General features: G+C 32.8%; 1 protein-coding gene across 3 annotated transcripts in view; it reads right to left on the minus strand.

The window, feature by feature from the left end:
* PDE3A (phosphodiesterase 3A) overlaps window positions 1-21,231 on the minus strand; it is a 325,528-nt gene that overhangs the window by 117,194 nt on the left and 187,103 nt on the right. For 2 of the 3 annotated variants that reach the window (XM_058743489.1, XM_058743491.1), the window contains exon 2: window positions 15,270-15,320. The exons of the other annotated variant lie outside the window; for it this stretch is intronic. In XM_058743489.1, coding sequence (XP_058599472.1) covers window positions 15,270-15,320 — 51 coding nt within the window. The remainder of the gene's footprint in view (window positions 1-15,269; window positions 15,321-21,231) is intronic. 3 annotated transcript variants of the gene reach the window in all.

Here is a 21,231-nt window from a genome sequence, read left to right on the forward strand (position 1 = left end):
GATAGTAACATCCATTTCCAATTTTACATACAGTTGATTGTAAGAAGTTGATCTGATGACCCATACAGGGATGATTTTCTAAAATATGATTTAAAAGAAATTTAGGTCTAGTTAACAAAGCTAATTGTTATTAGCTTTAGAAAATTAGAAGAGAATATTTAATGTTATAAGAGAATATTTAATGTTAATAAAATTTCTTATATTCTTTTCTTAATATCTCCAAAGAGATTATTTTAATACAGGGCATGCTTATGACTATCTCACACATTTATGTTAATCCTGTTTCTGGATATGTATTTATTTAAATGTTGGTCATACACCACCAGCTTATTCCAAATGGTGTTAAGATAGATATTACTTATATACATATTTATTAATGTACTGCTTACATACAAAAAAACCCCTGCATCTTGCTTATCTCCTTGAAAAACTCATTTTTTCCACATTCCTTTCCATATTCTTTAATTCTTTTCCATACTAATTTTTTCCACATTCTATGCATTCCCATTGTCAAGTATAGTGAAATAAATTTAACTAAATATATATCTCTTAATGAGAAAAGTGTACATGTTATAAAAAAGTTTAATAAGTATTTCTAAGCAATCATCAATTAATTAAAAAATTCAAATGTAGCATAATGTTAATATTTATTAAGTCTAAGTAGTAAGCATATGGTTTTGTACATTGTTCACTGTACTTTGCTGCATGTTTGAAATATAATATAAAAAAAGGGAGAAAGTCTTCAACTATTTGATATTCAGTGTAACATAGCATCTCCTATATGCTATGTATGCACTTAATATGGATAATATGCTGTTCAGCCCGGGAAAATTGTTTATTTCCCCTACTGCATCTCCCAATTCAAATTTTCATGACCATCAGTGCATAAAATGATGAAAACAGAACCTCTTTGAAACATTTGTAAGTCAGACATTACTTATATTCCCATTTTTCTTTATTATTTGGTATAAATTTACTTCAGATAAAAATAGTTAATATTTCCAAGTAGCTACGTCCATAAAACACTTACAAGTAAGTTTAACAATAAAGTGTGAGTTATCATTTTTACCAAAGGTAAATCATTTTTATCAAAAGTAAATCTCTCCCCCTCTCTCTCTGCCCCTCCCCTGCTTGCAGGTGGGCACAAGCATGCACTCTCCCTCCTCTCTCTCTTAAAAAAAAAAGAGTAATCAAAATGCTTTTCCATAAATTCTGTAAGGATTTATGAAGAGGAAATAACATCCATAATAAAATGGAAGGTTTCCCTTTCATGCACAGGCACAGAAACTAGTTGAATTCTAATGGAATACATTAATATAATCTTAGTGATGCATTTGAACCTATAATGTTAAACAAAATATTAATATTATTTCTCAAGCTTGCACTGACTTAGTGGCAGTGTGCATTGCAATAATGATAATTAAAAAAAATAACAAATGCTTTTTAAGGGAATTTTAGTTTGGTATGATTATTTATCATGTGAAGTTAAAATAATGCACTTTCCTCTCCTATCTTTTTCCATAAACAAAAGCCGCAGTGCCAAGACGAAAACATAAGAAATAGTAAAATTATATATTTTTCTTCTTTTTGAACAGAAATAGCAATGCCAAGTTCAGTTTGTTCCACTGGTTTTAAGCCAAATAAATAGGAAAAAATAATGAAAAGCCTGGTCATATCATGTGTCACAAGTTTCTATTCAAGTCCTTATGTAAATTTTAGATCTCTGCGCTGCATGAGACAGGACCACTCCTGCACTCAAAAAGTCCATGTCATGAGAACAAAGCAGGGAGGAGGAATGGAGGGAGAAGCCACAGGGGTCTGGAGAATGAGAGGAACACATGTTCCAATATGGAAAAGTATATATTTAAATTCTATCTTCTCCTACATTAATATCAATACAACTTTTCCTCGGATCATAATGGCAGTTTACAGTTCAAGTAATCAAATACCATCCTACAATATGGCATCAAAGATATTAAAAGGAGGGAATCTCAACTTACCTGTAAGCTTTGAAAGAGAGAAATTGGAAGGCAAAGGAATAGCATAAATAAAACAAAGGCTTTTTGGCCTTATTTTACGCTTTAGAAATTATTTCAATAAATCCTAGGGAGACGCTATATTTTATGGTGGATTAATAGAAATTTCTTCAGAACACACTGGTTCAACAAAACTTACTAAATTAAACTGTAAGTTATTAAATTTCAACATGCTTCCATTTATTTTGGAAATATTCATTAAAAATCTACTGTTTGGGGTATGGAGTTACCATAATCAGCATAAAATAAAACTGACTGCTGGGATGATACTACAGTATTTGCCAAAACTTATGTAAAGTTATGCTGTATTTCTACATCAAAATGGAAACAAAATTACACTGGGATTAGTTTTCACAAATTGACTTGGTGCATTGGAATATTTTTGAAAAAACTGTAAGAGGCCTAAAAACACAAGTATGTATCACACTGACACATTCTTGAAGTACCAGAGAAATGTCAACAAGTTATGGCAGTGAGTCACAGTAATCCTGACTAGTAAAAATGGGTTTAAGGCATGCAAACCCCACCCCCCACCGCTGCCTCAAATCATGATACCCAGGATCAAAGGGCTTTTATGCAATGTTTTATGCATGTTAACCTTCTCAACATGGCTGCAATGGTCATGTCCTTATTTCGCTTCATGAAATAATATTTCCTCTTTTGACTAATCCTTTTTCCCTTGGGTCTCTTTTGTATCATTTTTGATAGACAACTTCTTTCCATTCCTTTGCTTTCAATCCTTGGAGAACTAGAGCTTTTACATCTGTTTGCACTTCTTTATCTTCCTGAATGATCACGTTGGTTTAACTTTTGAAATTTGCATTCCATCTGTTGGTCTCACCCATAATCTCCTTCTGAGAGTTTTTCTCCTAAACTTTTTTTTAATTGCTCATGTAAGTGCGTATCACCGATGGTGTGTAAACAACTTTCTGTACACTTGGGGTTAAAACGATTTGAAAAGAAAACAACATGGTTACAAAATTCTAAAATGGAAATAGTTGTAGAGATCCAAGTGCGTACTGTCACCCAGAAGTATTCATACAGCCAGATAATTCAGCAACCAAACTATTTTGATTCAAGTTTGATAACCTGCACATTGCCAGTGAGAACAAGCTTTAACTAGTAAAACTAAGAGTTTGCTGGGAATGGGTCATTGCATAAGGCATCACCACAAAAACAAAACAAAAACAAATAAACAAAAACCCTCCCTATGATCTGGAAAATCAAACTTGACAAGAAGCTTGAGTTTTGTGAATTTTGAGAAATTTCAGTTCGCTAATATCTCTAATGTTGCGCCAGGATTTTACTTTGTAATTATTAGCCCCCGTTCCTTAGATGTACTTAATTTTACACAATGGCTTTATTCTACGCAAAATGGGACAATCACTTAAATTGAGAACACAACTGCCAAGCAACCTCCTTCTCCAATGTAAAATGTTATAAAAAAAAATCAGTAGCTTTGATGACAATATAAAATCATGTGGGGAAATCTCTTAAATAAGTTTTTAATTCATCCCCTACAAAAGAAGCAAAGAAAAATTCCATAAGATTCTTATGTATTAGAAATGTATATCTTTGCATATAACCTAGATTTGCATTAAGAAATTAAATAATAACATTCACTGTCTCCAAATGTCTACCAAGTATACAAAGAAGATGCTTAAAAACCTGCATCTTGGTTTGTTTTGTTAGTTTTGTTTTTGTCTTGTTTTGTTTTTGTTAGTATACCAAAACAGATGTCCATGTTCACTTTAAAAGATCAGTTATTTTTCTTTCTTGCAGTCACTTCTTATTTCTGTTGCCTTTATTCACCCCTTAGAGTTAACTGGCTTTCTAATTCTCATATGACCTTCACTTCACCTCCCTTCACCTATTGCTCTACAGGACGGTTTGTTCAAGTCAATATATCCTAGCCTTGGATTTTTGTCTCCCATGAAAATCTAACGATGTTCAACTCCATCTTTTTTTATCAGCTTTATCTATGAGTAAAAATTTAAAAAGTCAACCCCCAAAGCTTTCCTTGTAGAGCACGTTCCATAATGAATGAAGAACGAGATCTTACTCTATGCCAGAGATTGCATAAAATCATCCAGCCTGCAGTAAAAATTACTTCCCTCTGTCAGGCATTTCAATTCCAAGACAAAACTAACAGTTCTCCAGAGAGTCTATCTTTCTTCTGTTATTCTAACAAATGAAAAGAATTATCATTGTTTTTATTTTCTTCAAAGTATACTTTTATACACTTATTACATTTGACTATTGCTTAAGTTATTTATAGCTCCTGCAGATAAACGTGTGTCATCTCCAGCTGCTTATTTCATTTCTTTGTTGTGTTTCATATAATGGACCACAAGCCTCTGATTGGGCAAAAACAGGCATAAGGCAGTATACATGCCACGTGAATGTTGTCCACAGTCCCCAAACAAGAGGGTCATTCAATAATTACTGAACAACATTTCTACTAATCTATAAACATGGAGGGAGGAGAGCATAAATGCCAGTGGCAATTTCCCCTTTTATTTCTGTGGACTTGTTTAATTCCTGTTCATCGATCAATGCCTTTTTAGAGACCAGGGACCTTGATGAAGAGTGATTCACTCAAGGCCATCCATCAATTCATCAGAAACACATTCTGTGCAACCACTGCACAGACACAGCCATGTTCTCTTTAAGGTTGTTCTTCTGAATCACTTGGATGCTTACGCGTGGAAACAGTGCATTTTCTCCTCCTAGTTTTCTAGGAATGATTCTACTGTGAGTAACTACCTCATAACAAAATGAATATGCTCTTTAAAATTGCTTAGTAGACTTAAAGATGGAACCTGAAGGCTCAAAAGCTACACCTAAAAAGTATTTTCCCATATTCCTATATGAAATATCAGCATTCATTAGTAAATATTTATTTATTATCTTTTATATGTATAGCAAAGAGATTATGCTGTAATCTCAGTGGTTCTCAACCTGAGGCAATTTTGCCTCCCAGGGGGCACTTGACCATGTCTGGACACATTTTTCATTATCATATGAACTGTGGGTGGCCTCTACTAGGGAGTTTGCTACTGGCCTCTACTGGGGAGAGACCAGAGATGCTGGAAAAGTAATAAACCACTGGGTTCAGTTGTTAAAGAGAAACACCATTTCCCTTTCTCTGAACTAAGATAAAAAGAAATGTCTATGTGTCCTCTTTGGATGTTAGCATCAGGACAAATTTTTAAGACTGTACCTTATAAAGTGTGTCAACGTAAATTAAAGACATAACAGTAAAATAACACCAGATAAAAGCAATTTCACAGAATATGGGGGAGAGATTATCCAAAAATTTAGATCTGACTAATGGGTAAAATTTAAAACACTCAGAGGAGGATTTAATGGGCAGTTTTGATTTTTAGATGTACCAAAAAGTTCTGATTTAACAAAAACAAATATAAGGTACATGTCATGTAAATGATGTCTACAGCCTCCAAGATAAGAGGGTCATTCAATAAGTATTAAACAATCAGGTCCTTTCCTGCCTCTATTGTATGAGACAAGGCCATTCCTAAAACATGTAGGGCCCAGGCAAATACTTGGCATTTTGGCCCATATAAACAAAATTCAAACAAATTTTATAACACAACAACAATAAAAATATTCCCTTGGAGAGATGCCAAAAAATGATAATAATTATTAGATTAATACATGGTAAAGTAAAAAATGAGAAGGAAGTACAAGCTAAAAACACTGTGTTTGCAGAAAAAGTTAACACTGGCAGCTAGCTTCATCTAGGATATGAATTATTCCTTGGTAACACATCAGGAGTTTGGGCAATGTAATCATGGATTCCCAATCTGCTCACATTAATCCCTTGGAATAAATTCCTGAAAAATCTGGATGGTTGTCTTTCTAAATGTATTAAATGAATTAACTTTAATACATTTATGTGGCATTATTCCAGGTAAACCTGGACAGCATTTAAATTACTCTCATAACAAAAGCAAATTACTTAATATAGAAAAGAATTGCTTTGCCCTGAATTAGATCCTTAGGATGCAAATGCTTAGGTTTATCAATTTGAGTAGCTGTCAAGTATCATTCTCTTGAACACCTGAGTGGACAGGATACTCAAGTATGATAACTTGCCATCAAAATCCATCCTTAAGACTTAAAATATTACTGCAAAAGCTAATTTATCTACATATATGCTTCTTATTCTAGAAGTTTCATAGTTTGGAGTTTCTTGTATGTGATAGACACTTAAAGCCATGCTACTAAATAAGACACAGATAATTTATTTACTTACTTTTAATATTTTTAAAATTTTTATTCAGTTTGTTTAAACCAAAAACACTTCACCCATTTGTATCTCCTACTCCCTACCTCTTGCAACCAACAGCCCATTCTCTGTGTGTAATAATTTTTTTTTCGGACTCCACATTGAAGAGACACCATATAGCATTATCTTTCTCTGACTTATTTCACTTAGATAATGTCATGGAGGTCCATCCACATTGTCTCAAATCCCAAGATTCCGTTCTTCTCTCTGGCTTAATAATATTCCACTGATGTGTGGGGGTATGTGTATATAGTACATATAAAAATTTATTTATCCATTCACTTATCAATGGACACTTAGGTTGTTTCCATGTCTTGTCTATTGTAAACAGCATTACAATGAAGGTGGCATGCAGGTACTTTTCAAATTGGTGTTTCAGTTTCTTTGGAAAAATACCCAGAGGTGGAACTGCTGAATTATATGGTAGTTTTATTTTTAATTTTTAGAGGAAGCCTGTTCTCCACAGTGGTGCATCAATTTACATTCCTATCGACAATGGACAAGAGTTCTCCTTACTCCACATGCTCACCAACACTGTTATTTCTTATCTTTTTGGTAATAATCATTTTGACAGGCGTGAGGTGATAAATCATGTGGTTTTGATTTGTATTTCCCTTATGATTAATGATGTTGAGCATCTTTTCACATCCCTGTTGGCCATCTGTATACTTCTCTGGAAACATGTCTAGTCAGATACTCTACCTATTTTTTAATCAAATTATGTTTTCCCTATTGAGTTGTAGGAGTTCTATGTATGTTTTGGATATTAGCCCTTTGTCAGACATAAGACCTAACGATGATTTTCTCTTAGTCGGTGGTTTGCCTTTTCATTTTGTTGGTGCTTAGAAGCTTTTCAGTTTGATGTTAATTTTTCCTTTTGTTGCTTTTGCTTTGGGTGTCAGATTAAAAAAATATATATTGCCAATACCAATGTCAAGGTGCGTACTACCTATGTTTTTGCCTAGGAGTTTTATGGTTTCAGGTCTCATATTCATATCTTCAAACCATTTAAAGTTGTCTTTTGTGTATGGTGTAAGATAGTAACCCAGCATCATTCTTTTGCATATGGCTGTCCAATTTTCCAAATACCATTTATTAAAGAGAGGCTTTAATAATTTAATAATACTTTACCCACTGTATATTGTTGGCTCTTTTGTCATAAATTGACCATATGTGTGTAGGTTTATTTTTGGGCTCTCCATTCTGCTTCACTGACCCATGTGTCTGTTTTTATGCCAAAATCATATTGTTTTAATTGTAATAGCTTTGTAATACAGTTTGAAATCAGGGAGTATGATGCCTCAAACTTTGTCCTTTCTCAAGATTGCTTTGGCTGTTTAGTTGGTGTGTGTGTGTGTGTGTGTGTGTGTGTGTGTGTGTGTTGTTCCATGAAAATTTTAGGATTATTCTATTTCTGTGAAAATGCCATTGGAATCCTGATATGGATTACACTGAATCTTAGATTGCTTTGGGAAGTATGAAAATTTTAACAATATTAATTCTTTGAATTCATGAGCACAGAATATCGTTCCATTTACTTATGTCTTTAATTTCTTTCATTAATGCCCTATAGCTTTCAATAGACTGGTCTTTTGCTTCCTTCATTAAATTGATTCTTAGGTATTTTGTCCTTTTTGATGCAATTATAAATGGGATTGTTTTCTTAATTTCTATTTCTGATAGTTCATTATTAGTGTAATGAAACTTAACAGATTTTTGGGTGTTGATTTCATATCCTGCAACTTTATTGAAGCCACTTATTAGTTCTAACAGTTTTTTAATGGAGTCTTCAAGGTTTTCTATATATAATATCAAGACATCTGCAAATAGAGACAATTCTAGTTCTTCTTTTCAATTTAGATGACTTCGGTAGTTTTTTGTTGTTGTTTTTTTTTTTTTTTTTCTTTTATTTTGCCTCATCACTCTGGCTAAGATTTCCAATACTATATTGAATAAAAGTGGTAAGAGTGAATATCTATTCCTGATCCTACAAGAAATATCTTCAGCTTTTCACTGTTGAATATGATATTAGCTATGGGCTTTTCATATATGGCCTTTAATACGTTAAGATACATTCCTTCCATGGGAAGGAAGTTGGGAGTTTTTAATCATAAATGGATGCTGAATTCTGTCACTTTATCTACATATACCAAGATTACTATATCATTTTCATCCTTCACCTTGTTAATGTGGTATATATCACATTGACTGATTTGTGAATGTTGGACCATCTTTGCATCCCTGAAACAAATCCCACTTAATTACAGTGTACGATCCTTTTAATGTATTGTTGATTTTGATTTTCTAATATTGCGTTAAGAATTTTCACATCTATGTTCATTAGATATATTGCCCTGTAGTTTTCTTTTTGTGAGTCATCCTTGTCTGATTTTGATATCAGATTAAGTATGTTTGAAAGAGTTTCTCCTCTTTTATTTTTTAAAAGAGTGTGAGAAGGAATGTTATTAATTCTTCTTTGAATATTTGGTAGAATTCACCAGTGAAACCATCCGGTCCCAGACTTTTGATTGTTGGAACTTTTTGATTACTGATTCAATCTCCCTGCTAGTCATTGGTTTGTTCAGATTTTTTATTTCATCATGATTCAGCCTTGGTAGTTTGTATGTTTACAGAAATTTATCCATTACATTTAGGTTGTCAAATTTACTGGAATACAATTGTTCACATTAGTCTTATAAGAGACTGATCCTCTTATGATCCTTTGTATTTCTGTGGTATCAGTTATAACATCTCCTCTTCCATCTCTGATTTTGAGTCTTCTCTTTTTTCTTGGTGAGTCCAATGAAAGGTTAATCAATTTTTATCTTTTCAAAGAACAGCTTTTAATTTAACTTTCTTTTTAGTCTCTACATCATCTATTTCTTCTCTAATCTCTATAATTTCCTTCTTTCTACTATCCTTGGCCTTCATTTCTTCTTTCTTAGTTCCTTGAGGTAGAAAGTTAGATTGTTTGAGACTTCTCTTATTTCTTGAGGTAGACTCTATGAACTTTCCTCTTAAAACTGCTTTTGCTGCATCCCATAAATATTGATACGTTACATATCCATCTTTGTTTCATTTTTAAGCATACCAATAGCTTAGTGTATCTGATAACTTATTTTTCCCCATCAGAATACTTAGCTGTGCTCTTCTATTATATACACATTACTTCACTTATTTAGGGACATACAAACCAGAATTTCATTGTCTACAGAATTACATAAATCACACAAAAAGCTGTTTCTTCAATAAGTGGTCTTAGGTCTATTTGATGAATCCTGACTGGTACTCTGTCAGTCATCACTAATTTACTAAACAACTAAAGAACCTGCTAGTCTCTAACTATTGGTAAAGAAGAGCCTGCTGGTTCCTAGTATATTAAAATCTTAGCAAGCTCACAAATTGAAGTAATCTTTTCCCACAAGACTCCTTGGAATCCACTCCTCACATTTTTAACCTTTTCAAAGGAGAGTGATTTTCTATTGCCCTTCTTCACTTCCCACTGGAAAACTTTTCTTCAAGAATTTAAAGAAAAATAAAAAAACTAATTGCCTTCTGAGAATTTCATCCCTGACTTCATTTGGTATTACTGGGAATGCTGCCAGAGGAAAGAGTTCTGCATGCTGTTGGAAGTTAATCTTTTAGCATATTCCCTAATTTGGATGATCTACTATTTGGGAATATATACTTTAAAAACATGGTGGAGAAGGAAAAGGAGGAGGGGAAGAAGGAAGAAGATGGGGGGCGGGGTGGGGAAGAGGAGAAGCGAGAAGACAGAAGAAAGGGAGGATGGGGAGAAAAAAGAGGGAGAAGAGGAAGGGGAAGAAGAGTAAGGGGATGGAGAGGAAGAAAAGGGAGAGGGGGAAGGGGAGGAAGAGGAAGAGGAAGAAGAGACAGAAAGCTGTGAGTGAGTTCATAAATTATGTCAAAATTATTGCAATAAATCAATTTGAATTAAATTATTATTGAGTCTGAAAAGTCATATGCAATTAAGTGGTGCAGTTTACTTGAAACAAAATATACATTTTTCCATATGATAAATATTTGAAGGGTACCCGTTATTATCTGTAATAGTGCACACATGATACAATTTTGGAGAATTACATCAAATTTGAGAAAATCTTTTACTTAGTAATAAACACATGGGGGGAAATCCAAGATAAGCTTAACTCTATCTTGATAATGACTAATCCTCTCAACTCTTGCTGAGGGGCACCTGGGTGGCTCATTGGTTAAGCATCTGTCTTCTACTCAGGTCAGGATCTTAGGGTTCACGAGTTTCAGCCCACATTGGGCTCTACGCTGACAGCTCTGAGCCTGGAGCCTGCTTCAGATTCTGTGTCTCCCTCTCTCTTTGCCCCTCCCTTGCACACTTGTGCTATCGCTCCCTTTCTCCCTCCCTCCCTCCCCCTCCCTCTCTCTCTCTCTCAAAAATAAATAAAAATATTAGAAGAAACCACTAGCTGATTATTTTTTATCCTCTAGCTAAGGCTGACTTTAGGTAAAACTGTGTGCTTCTTGAAGACCAAAGTTGTTCAGTTCAGTTTTGACCCCTTAAAGGCTAAAGAAAGTGCCTGACATATATTGGTGGTGTTGTAAATCAACACAAAAGGGGTGAAAATTTGTTTTACAGGCTACCCACTCACAGAAAATGCCTCTGCTTTTACTAGGCACTTCTTGATACTCAAACATCAAGCCAGTACCCTTTTCTTAGATACCCAAAACAAATATATTCCATCTATTTTTCTACCATTCAAGATGTTCCACTATTAATCATCAACTTCTTGCACCCTTTGTCTACCAAGAAAACTGAAATCATTAGGCTCACAGTATTTCTTTTACTTGTACTATCTGTCTCTTTTTCTTATACCTTGCTCTGGTATAGATGCCTCTACTTTCTTTCCAAAACTTCTTCATGTGTGCTTTTTGGTGAATCTACCCAATAGTTCCTTTGAGAACATGGTCAGTTTTCTGACTAAAGGGTGAATGGTGGGGTTTGGTGAGGGGACTGATGGCAGCACATCAACAGGTGCCAAAAGGGCCACTTTGGAAGAACGTACATTCCTTTCCCTGAACCACACCATTTTTCTAGTCCTTAAACAGGCCAGTGTCAAGAATTTTCACTATTTTCCTCTCTACACAGATTCTTTTTCCTTTGCCATTAATAACTGTTGAGACACACATCTCACTGTGTCATAAAAAGAAATTTCACTCACTTCTGCTGCCATCTCTCTTCTAAAACAAAACTCCAAGAGAACATTCTATCTTATACTAGTCATTTAATTTCTGTATTCTGCTTTCCATCCCTTCTCGATCAAAATGGCATTCTCAAAGCTCATTAATGTCCTGCTAATCACTATATTGAAAGGTATTTCCTATGTTTTTGTTTTGTTTCCGTGAACCTTTGTTTGTTGTCTCAACTTTCTTCCTAGTGTAACTTCATAGTATGCTGCTTTCGATTCTGCATCATTTCTCCTTCAAATGGTCTCCTAGTGGGAACATAGGCATGCTTTAATTTTCTCCCCAGGCTCATCCCAGCCCTTCCAACTAGCCTTCCCCAAGAATCAGTCTTTCTTTCATTTTTCCCTTTTAATATTCTTCCTCTAGGATCTATGTCTGATGTAGTTCAATTATCACATGTAGGATTAGCATTCTCAATTGATTACAGAGCTCTAATCTGGCTACAGAGCACCAGAATGGTATCTCAAGTAGTTGTCTGATATTTCCTCGTGGAAATGTTCTCACGTAACATCACAAACACCAAACTCATCGTCTTCTCTGTAAACTGGGCTATGTGAATGGTGCTAGTTCCTCAAGTACTGGATTTCAACATCTTGACCCTCCTTACTTCCTCCTCACGTTTAATCAATAATGCGTGACATTCTCTGAATCATTCCTTTGCTGTAGTTCCTGCAACAGCCCTTAACCAATAAATGTTTACAAAGAAGTTATAAAGAAAATTCACATATATCCAAACATGTCCTATACTCTGCCAGTTCAGACTCTTACTCAAGCTTTTCCTTCTCCTCCCTTTGTACTTCTAAGATCTTATCCAGCATTGAAGGCTCACCTCCAATATCAGCTCCAAGAAGTAGTTTTACTAGGGATAAATACTCTGTCCCACTTCAACTCCTATCATGTTTTGTTTATATATTTAATTTTACACTTACCAGACTGCCTTATATGAAAATTATATATTCAAATATTGTTCTGCTTCCAAATATAACTTGTGAGCTCTTGGAACACAGTAACCTTGTCAACTCAGTTTTTCCTCAGACTTAGATCTGCCACAGTGTGTATACATTATAAATACTTAAAAACTTACTAAGTGTCTCCAATTAAACTAAACTGAGATGGGATTTGAGTATTAGTAAATTATTAAGAAATCTTTATTCAGATGAAGACTGTCTGAAATTCCTTTGAAATGGTTAAAAGGCTTTTGACATATCACCCCAGAAAATAATAGCAAGATAAGGGATCAGTGATATAAAACATAAATACAGTATCTTTTTCCCCCCAGTGGGCAATCAAAATTAGGTAAGAAATTATTACCTAATACTTGTTATCTGAAATTTCCAAAGAATAATGTTTTTTGTTGTAGTTACTGTTTTCAGTTTTGGATGTGTATTTTTCTTTCTACCTTAGCAAGTTTTAGCTGTGTTGAAGAATCAAAGGGAGACAAAGGAACACTTGTTTAGAATACTTATTTAGCTAGTTGAAAGGTCTAAGACTGCCTTGATGCTGATAATGGTAGTTCATGCAAGAATGTTCCAATGCCTTTGCTTTTGAGAACCATCTCGGGCTTTCAAATATGATCAAACTTTATTTATAAAAATATTTGTGTATATGGAATTTTGAAGTTTTCTAGCTACATGCAGCATCTAGAATTTAAAAGTTTTTCACTCTGAGTTCTTTACGTTTATATTTAACACAAGCAATATTGTGCCTTTATGACATTTTTTTTCTAATTTATAACAGAGTGACCAATTCAAACTTGAAGATATATTCTATCCAAATAGGTTATATGGGTTCCAAATAGCAAGGTTTCATTCTTTTTATGGTTGAGTAATATTCCATTGTGTGTGTGTGTGTGTGTGTGTGTGTGTCACATTTTCTTTATCCATTTATCAGTCAATGAATGATATGGATGGAACTAGAGAGTATTATGCTAAATGAAATAAGTCAGAGAAAGACAAACACTGTATGATTTCATTCATATGTGGAATTTAAGAAACAAGCAAAAGGAAAAAAAATAGAGAGAGGCAAAAAAAGAGACTCTTAACTATACAGAACAAACTGATGGTTACCAGTGGGGAGGTGGGTAGGGGGATGGGCTAAATAGGTAATGTGGATTAAGGAGTGCCCTTGTTGTGAAGAGAACCAGGTGTTCTATGGAAGTGCTGAATCACTATATAGTACACCTGAAACTAATATTATACTGTAGGTTAATTAACTGGAATTTAAATAAAACCTTAAAAAACCCAAATTGGTCATATGAGGAGTAAATAACACAAATTTTAAACAAACATATATAACACTACATCCCTTTGAAGGGGCATGTCAGCATGAAGTTACTTGGCATGTTTTGAATATCAAAATGTTTTTGGTGGCAATTATCAGAATTGTTGAATTTCTTACTTGTGCTCATCTTTACTTTTTAACTGGTTTGGACTCACAAAGCATTTACCACACAGTCGTCATTTCATTACCAATCTTGCAGCAAATTCTGATTTAAAACATTACAGATGTATACAGATGGAGAGCTGACAGAGAATGGAGAAGAGGAAATAAGAGTGAAGGAAAGCAGGGCATAAATTCTGTGGGATAACCGACTTAATTGGCCTGGCTTATATTATTTACTAATCAAGTTGATAATGGACAACAATAGAACCACAGCTATTAAAATCTCAACGAAAAACAACTGATTGACTGGGTTTTATTTTCCCATGACCTAAATTAGATAGCTACCATGCCAACTTGATGACCGTGCCGGTCTGCATCAGCTTCATAAAACACTCCGGAGAATCTCACAGTTCACAACAGACTTTCATATGCAGTGCTACATATTCAACTTTCTTTCAGCCATATTTTTTTAGTAACAAATATAAAGTGTGAGCAGGAAAGGTAAAAATGTTCCATCCACTTAATTTTTATTTGGCATATCTACAGACAGGTAAACACACAGGCTACTAGGAGATAAATGATTTTCATATTTCTTCACAAACACCCTAGGAGGAGGGAGAATTTTCTTAGTATAAAACTCAGTCCTTATTCTGTCAGGCAAAGTAATTATGGAACCAAAACAAATCCACATTGTCTAATTAGGTCATTAAAAAGCATAAATGCGTCATGGAAGCTTTTTCCCTTGCCTAAGACATAAAGTAAGACAATGAAAACAATCTGGTAATATAGAAAGGTTCAGAATTTGTTTCTTTTCAAAAATAATAGGTCCTTTCATCTTTCTATTTCCCTAAGATGAAGACAGTTAATTTAGAGACAAAATCTGTAATTAGTTCAGGGTTTACTTTGATTATGTTTCAAAATATTTAACCAAAAACAGGAAGATAGAGAAAGAAAGAAAATACACTGAAAAATTATCAAAGGAAGTGAATAAAAGCAAGAGAGTGGGTTGCTGATCAAAATGTATTGTGCAGAGTCAAGATGAATATAAAATCTACATTCATGTAAACACAACCAATCTGGGATACCAGAAAGCTCTCAGGAAGAATACGCAGGCATCTGCCTTTGGGATTTCAAACCAGACTTTAATCACAACTAACTTAAATAAAAACAAATGGCATGATTATTTGCCTCTTCCTCTTTCTACTTGTTATTTCTTGAGTTTTAGAAGACTCATGGCTCAAAACGTTAAGAAACAAAATGCAAAAAAAAAAAAAAAAAGGAAAGGAAAACAAACTTACCTGTGATCCTCTTGGCCCTCGCTTGTGGTCCCATTCTGAATGCCCCATGAGCTGTAATATAATATAATAATTACCATAAATTCAATGATGCTTATTTTATGTGGCAAAAAACGTGTACTCCTTCTTCTAAAGATCAAGTTTTTGAAATCTAAGTTTTAATAGTAATGTATTAAATGGCTATCATGAATAAATATACCTAGTAATAATAATTTCTTTGATAGCTAAGATTCCAAATGGTAGTTGTTTTGAAGATATTTTAATATTACTGTCTGATAGAAAGAGTCTGCTAATACATAGCTTTATGGTTCTTTTGTCAGAATGTCCTAGAGAGATGTTAACCCAGGTTAAGCTTTTTAAGTTTGTAAGCCATTAGGTTTCTAGTTTATTAAGAAAATACGCTAAATAAATCATTAGCATAGCTTAATTTACTGTCATGAATGACAAAAATGAGAAGGCAAAAATATTTCAATCATTCTTAATTCTGTTTTGATATCACAAAACATGGGAATTCTAAAGAGTGAAATGATTTAATGTGAAATATGCCCCCAAGGTCACAAAATGTAGATTTACATCAAAAGAGACACTATAAGACATTATCAAGTTTGTCCCATAGTTGTAATGGCCCTGAACTACTCTACTTGCAAAGCATTGTATTTATTTATTGAAAATAACATTCAACTAGAAGAATACTAAGAAAATAGAAGACGTTGACTGAAAGGAATAAAACCCCATTCATCTGTCCAGTACACTTTCTATTCGTGTGCCCCAATGGAAGAATTCCCCATCACTAATAAACTAGCACACCAACAGGACAGACCCTTCAACACATGCATATACATTATTAGATTTTCTATACAACAGCAATGATTTCTTAGTGGATTTAAAGAAATCTGTTCAAAAACTGAGAACAAACTGAGGGTTGATGGGGGGTGGGAGGGAGGGGAGGGTGTGTGATGGGTATTGAGGAGGGCACCTTTTGGGATGAGCACTGGGTGTTGTATGGAAACCAATTTGACAATAAACTTCATATATTGAAAAAAATAAAGAAATCTGTTCACAACACAATAGCAACAAAAAAGTATTATAGTTTTGAACATTAGCAAGACATGTGTGATAACCATAAACAGAAAACGGTAAAACTTTTCTGATGGTCATACAGTGCTCCTGATTAAAAAGACTGAATTGTATAAAATTATTAAGTGTTCAGTTCTACCCACACAAATTTACAGGTTTAACCTAATTTCAGTGAAAAGTGATCCATATTTGTTTAGGAAACATAAAAAAAAAACAACTAGGTAAATTTTATCTGAATAAACATTGGTAAGAATGAGAAAATATTAGAAGAGATAGTAATACCCTAGGGGATATTAAAATATATTCTAAAATTTAACCCTAATTATGAGCTAGTGATTTAAGACTCAAAATATAAATGAATGAGATGTAGTGGACACTTGTGACATGAACTCAAGTACATATGGCAACAAAATATGAAAAAGAAAACAAATATCAATGAGTATTTGATGAATTAGTCAACAAATGAAAAAAAGAGAAATAGATTCTTTGGAAAAAAATTAGAGCTGAACCTTATACACAAATATTAATTCTAGATAGATAAAAAGACAAATTTAAAAAGATTAAAAGCATAAAATAAAATAAAGTCCAGGCAAATATTTAAACTACCTTGAAATGTGAAAAGATTTTCCAAACTAAACAAAACACACACATACACAGAGAATCAAAACACACACACACACACACAAGCACATACACACAGGATTACGATTCAACTACATAAAATCCTCAAATATCCATGTACAAATGTCACACTGGCAAAATATTTGCTTTAAATGGCAGGTAAAAAAAAAAAAAGTATCTTCAGTACACTAATTTTCTACAAATTTGAAAGTAATGCAACTAAACAAAATAATTACAGGAAAAGATAGTTCACAAAACAATTATCAATAATCAACACTGGAAATAACTTTATTTGCAGTGAAAAAATTTCAATATAAACAAAAGCAAGAAATGACACTTGCTTATTAAATTAGCAAACTGATAATATTCTGGGAGCTTAGTATGCCTATATATTGCTAGTATGTAGTGCACAGATACACACATATGTATATATTTACATACTTGTAAATACAGACATGTATACACTATATATATCAATTTTAATAGATATTGCATACTCTTAAAAATTCATACCCTTTGAATTAGAAAATAAAAATGTAAAAATCCAGTAATTATAATGTGTCAATCACTGTGTCATACAACCACAGGGGAACTATCCACTAAATTAGAGTATACAAAAGAATACAATATTGCATTTACAATGTGGCCTTCAGGGCCCTTTTAAAAATTACATGCAAAATGCTCAAGTTTTAATGTGAAAAATATAACAAAGTAATTTTAAATTACTTATTTTTAATAAGAAGGTCAGTTATTGTATGCCTTGGAATTAGTGAAATGATTTAATTATAATTTGGCTAGCACACAGTTTGGGGTAAATTAGCCCAGGTAATCATCATATAACTTGAATGTTTACGCTTAGCAGACATTTCTTTAATGCTTTATTTTTTTTTAATTTCTGGATTTAATGGCATTACATCTGCTAGTAAATATTAATACTTATATAAAGTTTATTATAAAAAAAGTTAAATACTAATCAACTAGTGAAATAAATAGTCTGATTTAGAAACATATAAATCAACATTTAATTAGTTGTTCACCAGAACTATCAAAACCCATTCCTGACACATTTTATCACCTGCCTTATTGACCTATTATTATTAAACTATTATTATTGACTTTTGTCAATAATAGGAAGAAAAAAAATAATAGAAAGAGGAGATACTTGCTTTGGCAACTTTAAAGAGATGATAACTTGAGTACTACCTAAATTTTCTGAAAAGAGTATTTTATAAAAACTGTTATGCCATTATTCTCTTGCTAATGACTTTAACGGGATAATTTAATAAATTCTATCATGAGTGTCACAATAAAAGGAGGTAAGTAAACCACAAACACAAGTTATAATACATAATACATTGAACAAAAACTTTCAAAATACAGAGTCACTTGGGTCATCCCTTAGCACAGAACAAGAAGATAAACTTGATAATAATAAGCCAGAGTTTATAAACCTCCAAAAGTTCACTCTCTAAATCTGACCTTTTGATTTAGGGTAAAGGCATTCTATTTTATTCTACTATTACATATTTATTTTATATATTATTATATTTAAAAGTCTGAGTGGACCAGCCATTTGGTAGTATTTCAAAATGTATTTTTAAATGATACTATCACTACTTTTTTCAAAATAATGAAAAGTTAAAGAAATCTACATGCTATGCAATAAAATGGAAAAAGCAATAAACTCTGAAATGATAAAGATACTGTAATATTCTCTATTTGACGGAAAGAGAGTCAAAGAAACTTCAACAAGATTTTTTCTTCCCCTTTGGACTTGAAGAAATCATACAACGACTTTGTTTTTAATTAAAATAATCTGAGTCAAAATGTAACAATTGTTTCAGTGTCAAATGTATGGGTTTTGTTATAATATTCTCTGTAATTTGTTTTTTAAAGGCAGAGAAACAAGTAGTGGGGGTGCTGTACAGGGTGTCAGGGCTCTGCTCTCCCTGTGATTACATCATACCTGGCACAGGTAGGGGTGAGGTAGGGAGTGAGGATAAGCACATGATAGCACATGCATTTTCAGCTTATTTGCACAAAGAATTTATTTTACTATCGTAACAGCACTGCCCTTAGACAGGACAAAAGACTAAAATAACCACAATGTTTTCACTACCCCTTTTCAAAAACCATCCATAGTGTGATAAACGGCCTGACTTATTTATTATTACAGATTATTTACATTAAAATGAAGCATCTGCCCACAGGTAAGTATTCCTGTTAATGCTGTACCATAGGACTAAATGCTTTAAGAAGTATATAGACATCTCATTAGCTTCCCTCTCATGACTAAATTAGGACAAACCAAAAATCTTGGTTATAATAAACAGTGAAAAGGAGATCTTGAACAGGGAAGTCAGTGAATTTCAGAATTAAGTGCAAACCAATACTGATGAGAAAGTCAAAACATCCTTCGAATCAAACAGGTAGAATTAGTATTAAGTTGCAGATGACAAGAGTAGTCATTTGACATTTTCATGGGCTTAGATGAAAGACAGAAATCAGTCATGGACCATAAGGAACAGAAGTAGAAACTGTGGAATTACCTTTTTCTTTTTGCACTTTAATTCATCTGGACTAAACTTTCAAGAAAAATGAAGAGCAGCATGATACCTAGATAACTCTGGGGAAAGAGACACTTCATTAACATGATATGATACTCTTTCTGGAGAAAGAATGCTTAGGATTTTATGATTAGTTATGTACAGTTTCTAGAAATGTAAGAGAGAACGAGAGACACATACTGAGACTGACTAGAAAAATGAAAAAAAAAAAAAGGTTTTCAAATGTATTCTAGCTGGTCAAGAATGCTTGGCTGCTTAATTCAGGAAGAAAAAAGAATGTTTGCCTCTCACCTTTAAAAAATACCTTCTTAACTACTGAAATATGATTACCCCTCTGGGTAAAGGCATTTTAATAAGAAGGTTTGGGGATATATAGGTCACCAAAGTTATACCCACAAATGCTAAACAAAAATCTATCTGATGAAGGAATTCTCAAAAAAAAAACAAGAGTTATCTCTCTTCTTTTCCAGGTCCCAGTAATCAAGATAGGAAAATGCAGATCCTTATATTTATTTCTAGGAAACAAAGTATACTTCCTTTAAAAGAAACACAATCTATTATTTAAAGCATTTCAAAAATCCTAACTTCCTTGACACTGAGTCATTTTCATCCTTATGGAATAAATTCTTTTCTCTCTCTTTTATTTTTAATAATACATTTCTACATCACAGCCTTCAGCTAACAGTATGTTACACAGTACTTAGTTCCAAGGAAAACAAAACTGCTGCCAAACACCGAATTTAAAAAGTTCACAGGAGAAAGCAAAAGAGAAGTCAGCATGGAAACAAAATGGTTCTATCCAAGCAGAGGTATTTTTAATAATAGCATGAGAAATGCAGACAGTTGAAAGTATGCTTCTGTAGGTAAAATATTTTCCTTTCTTGTTTCTAGATTTTTCCCTGAGCTATACTGCATTATTTTTTGTTTGTTAATATAAAAAAGAATACCTTTTTAGGGGCTCCATGGGAGGAAAAAGTTCACCATGGCTATTACTTGGAAGAGATGAAAGCTGCATGAGGCCCACTAGGTGTGAAAAAAATAATTCTCTGCACATACCTAAGGAGGTAAGAGGCTTTACATAAGAAAAAAAAAAAAAAAAGGTAACAGAGAGACAATCCCATTGTTATCCTGGCCTTCCTCTCTAGAAACCATTCCTCTACTTCACTTGTCAAAAATTACTAAAGCATATTTTTAAAAACACATAAAATAACATATATATATTATATATATATATTTATATTATATAATTATTATATTATATAATATATAATTATATATTATAATTATATTAATTATATTATATATAATTTATATTATATTTATATTATATTATATTATAATATATAATTATTATAATTATATATTATATATAATATATAATTATAATTATTATAATTATATATTATATATAATATATATATTATAAAGTATAATAATATATATTATTATATATTATAAGTATACACTATGTATACTTATATCTACCATAGATGGTGCATAGGAGGATGCCAAAGTTGCTATATAAACCTCCTTTTCATTGCATCATTTATTCATTAAATTTTTAATGCATATTTATTATATGCCTATTGTGTTCAAGGAACTGTTCTAGGCACAACCTAGATGTGAACAAACCAAGATGTATCTCTACTCACCTGGCTCTTACAATTCTAGTGAAAGGAGACAGAACATAAATGAATAAA

The sequence above is a fragment of the Neofelis nebulosa genome, chromosome 8, assembly GCF_028018385.1.
Source record: "Neofelis nebulosa isolate mNeoNeb1 chromosome 8, mNeoNeb1.pri, whole genome shotgun sequence".
NCBI classification, from domain to species: domain Eukaryota; kingdom Metazoa; phylum Chordata; class Mammalia; order Carnivora; family Felidae; genus Neofelis; species Neofelis nebulosa.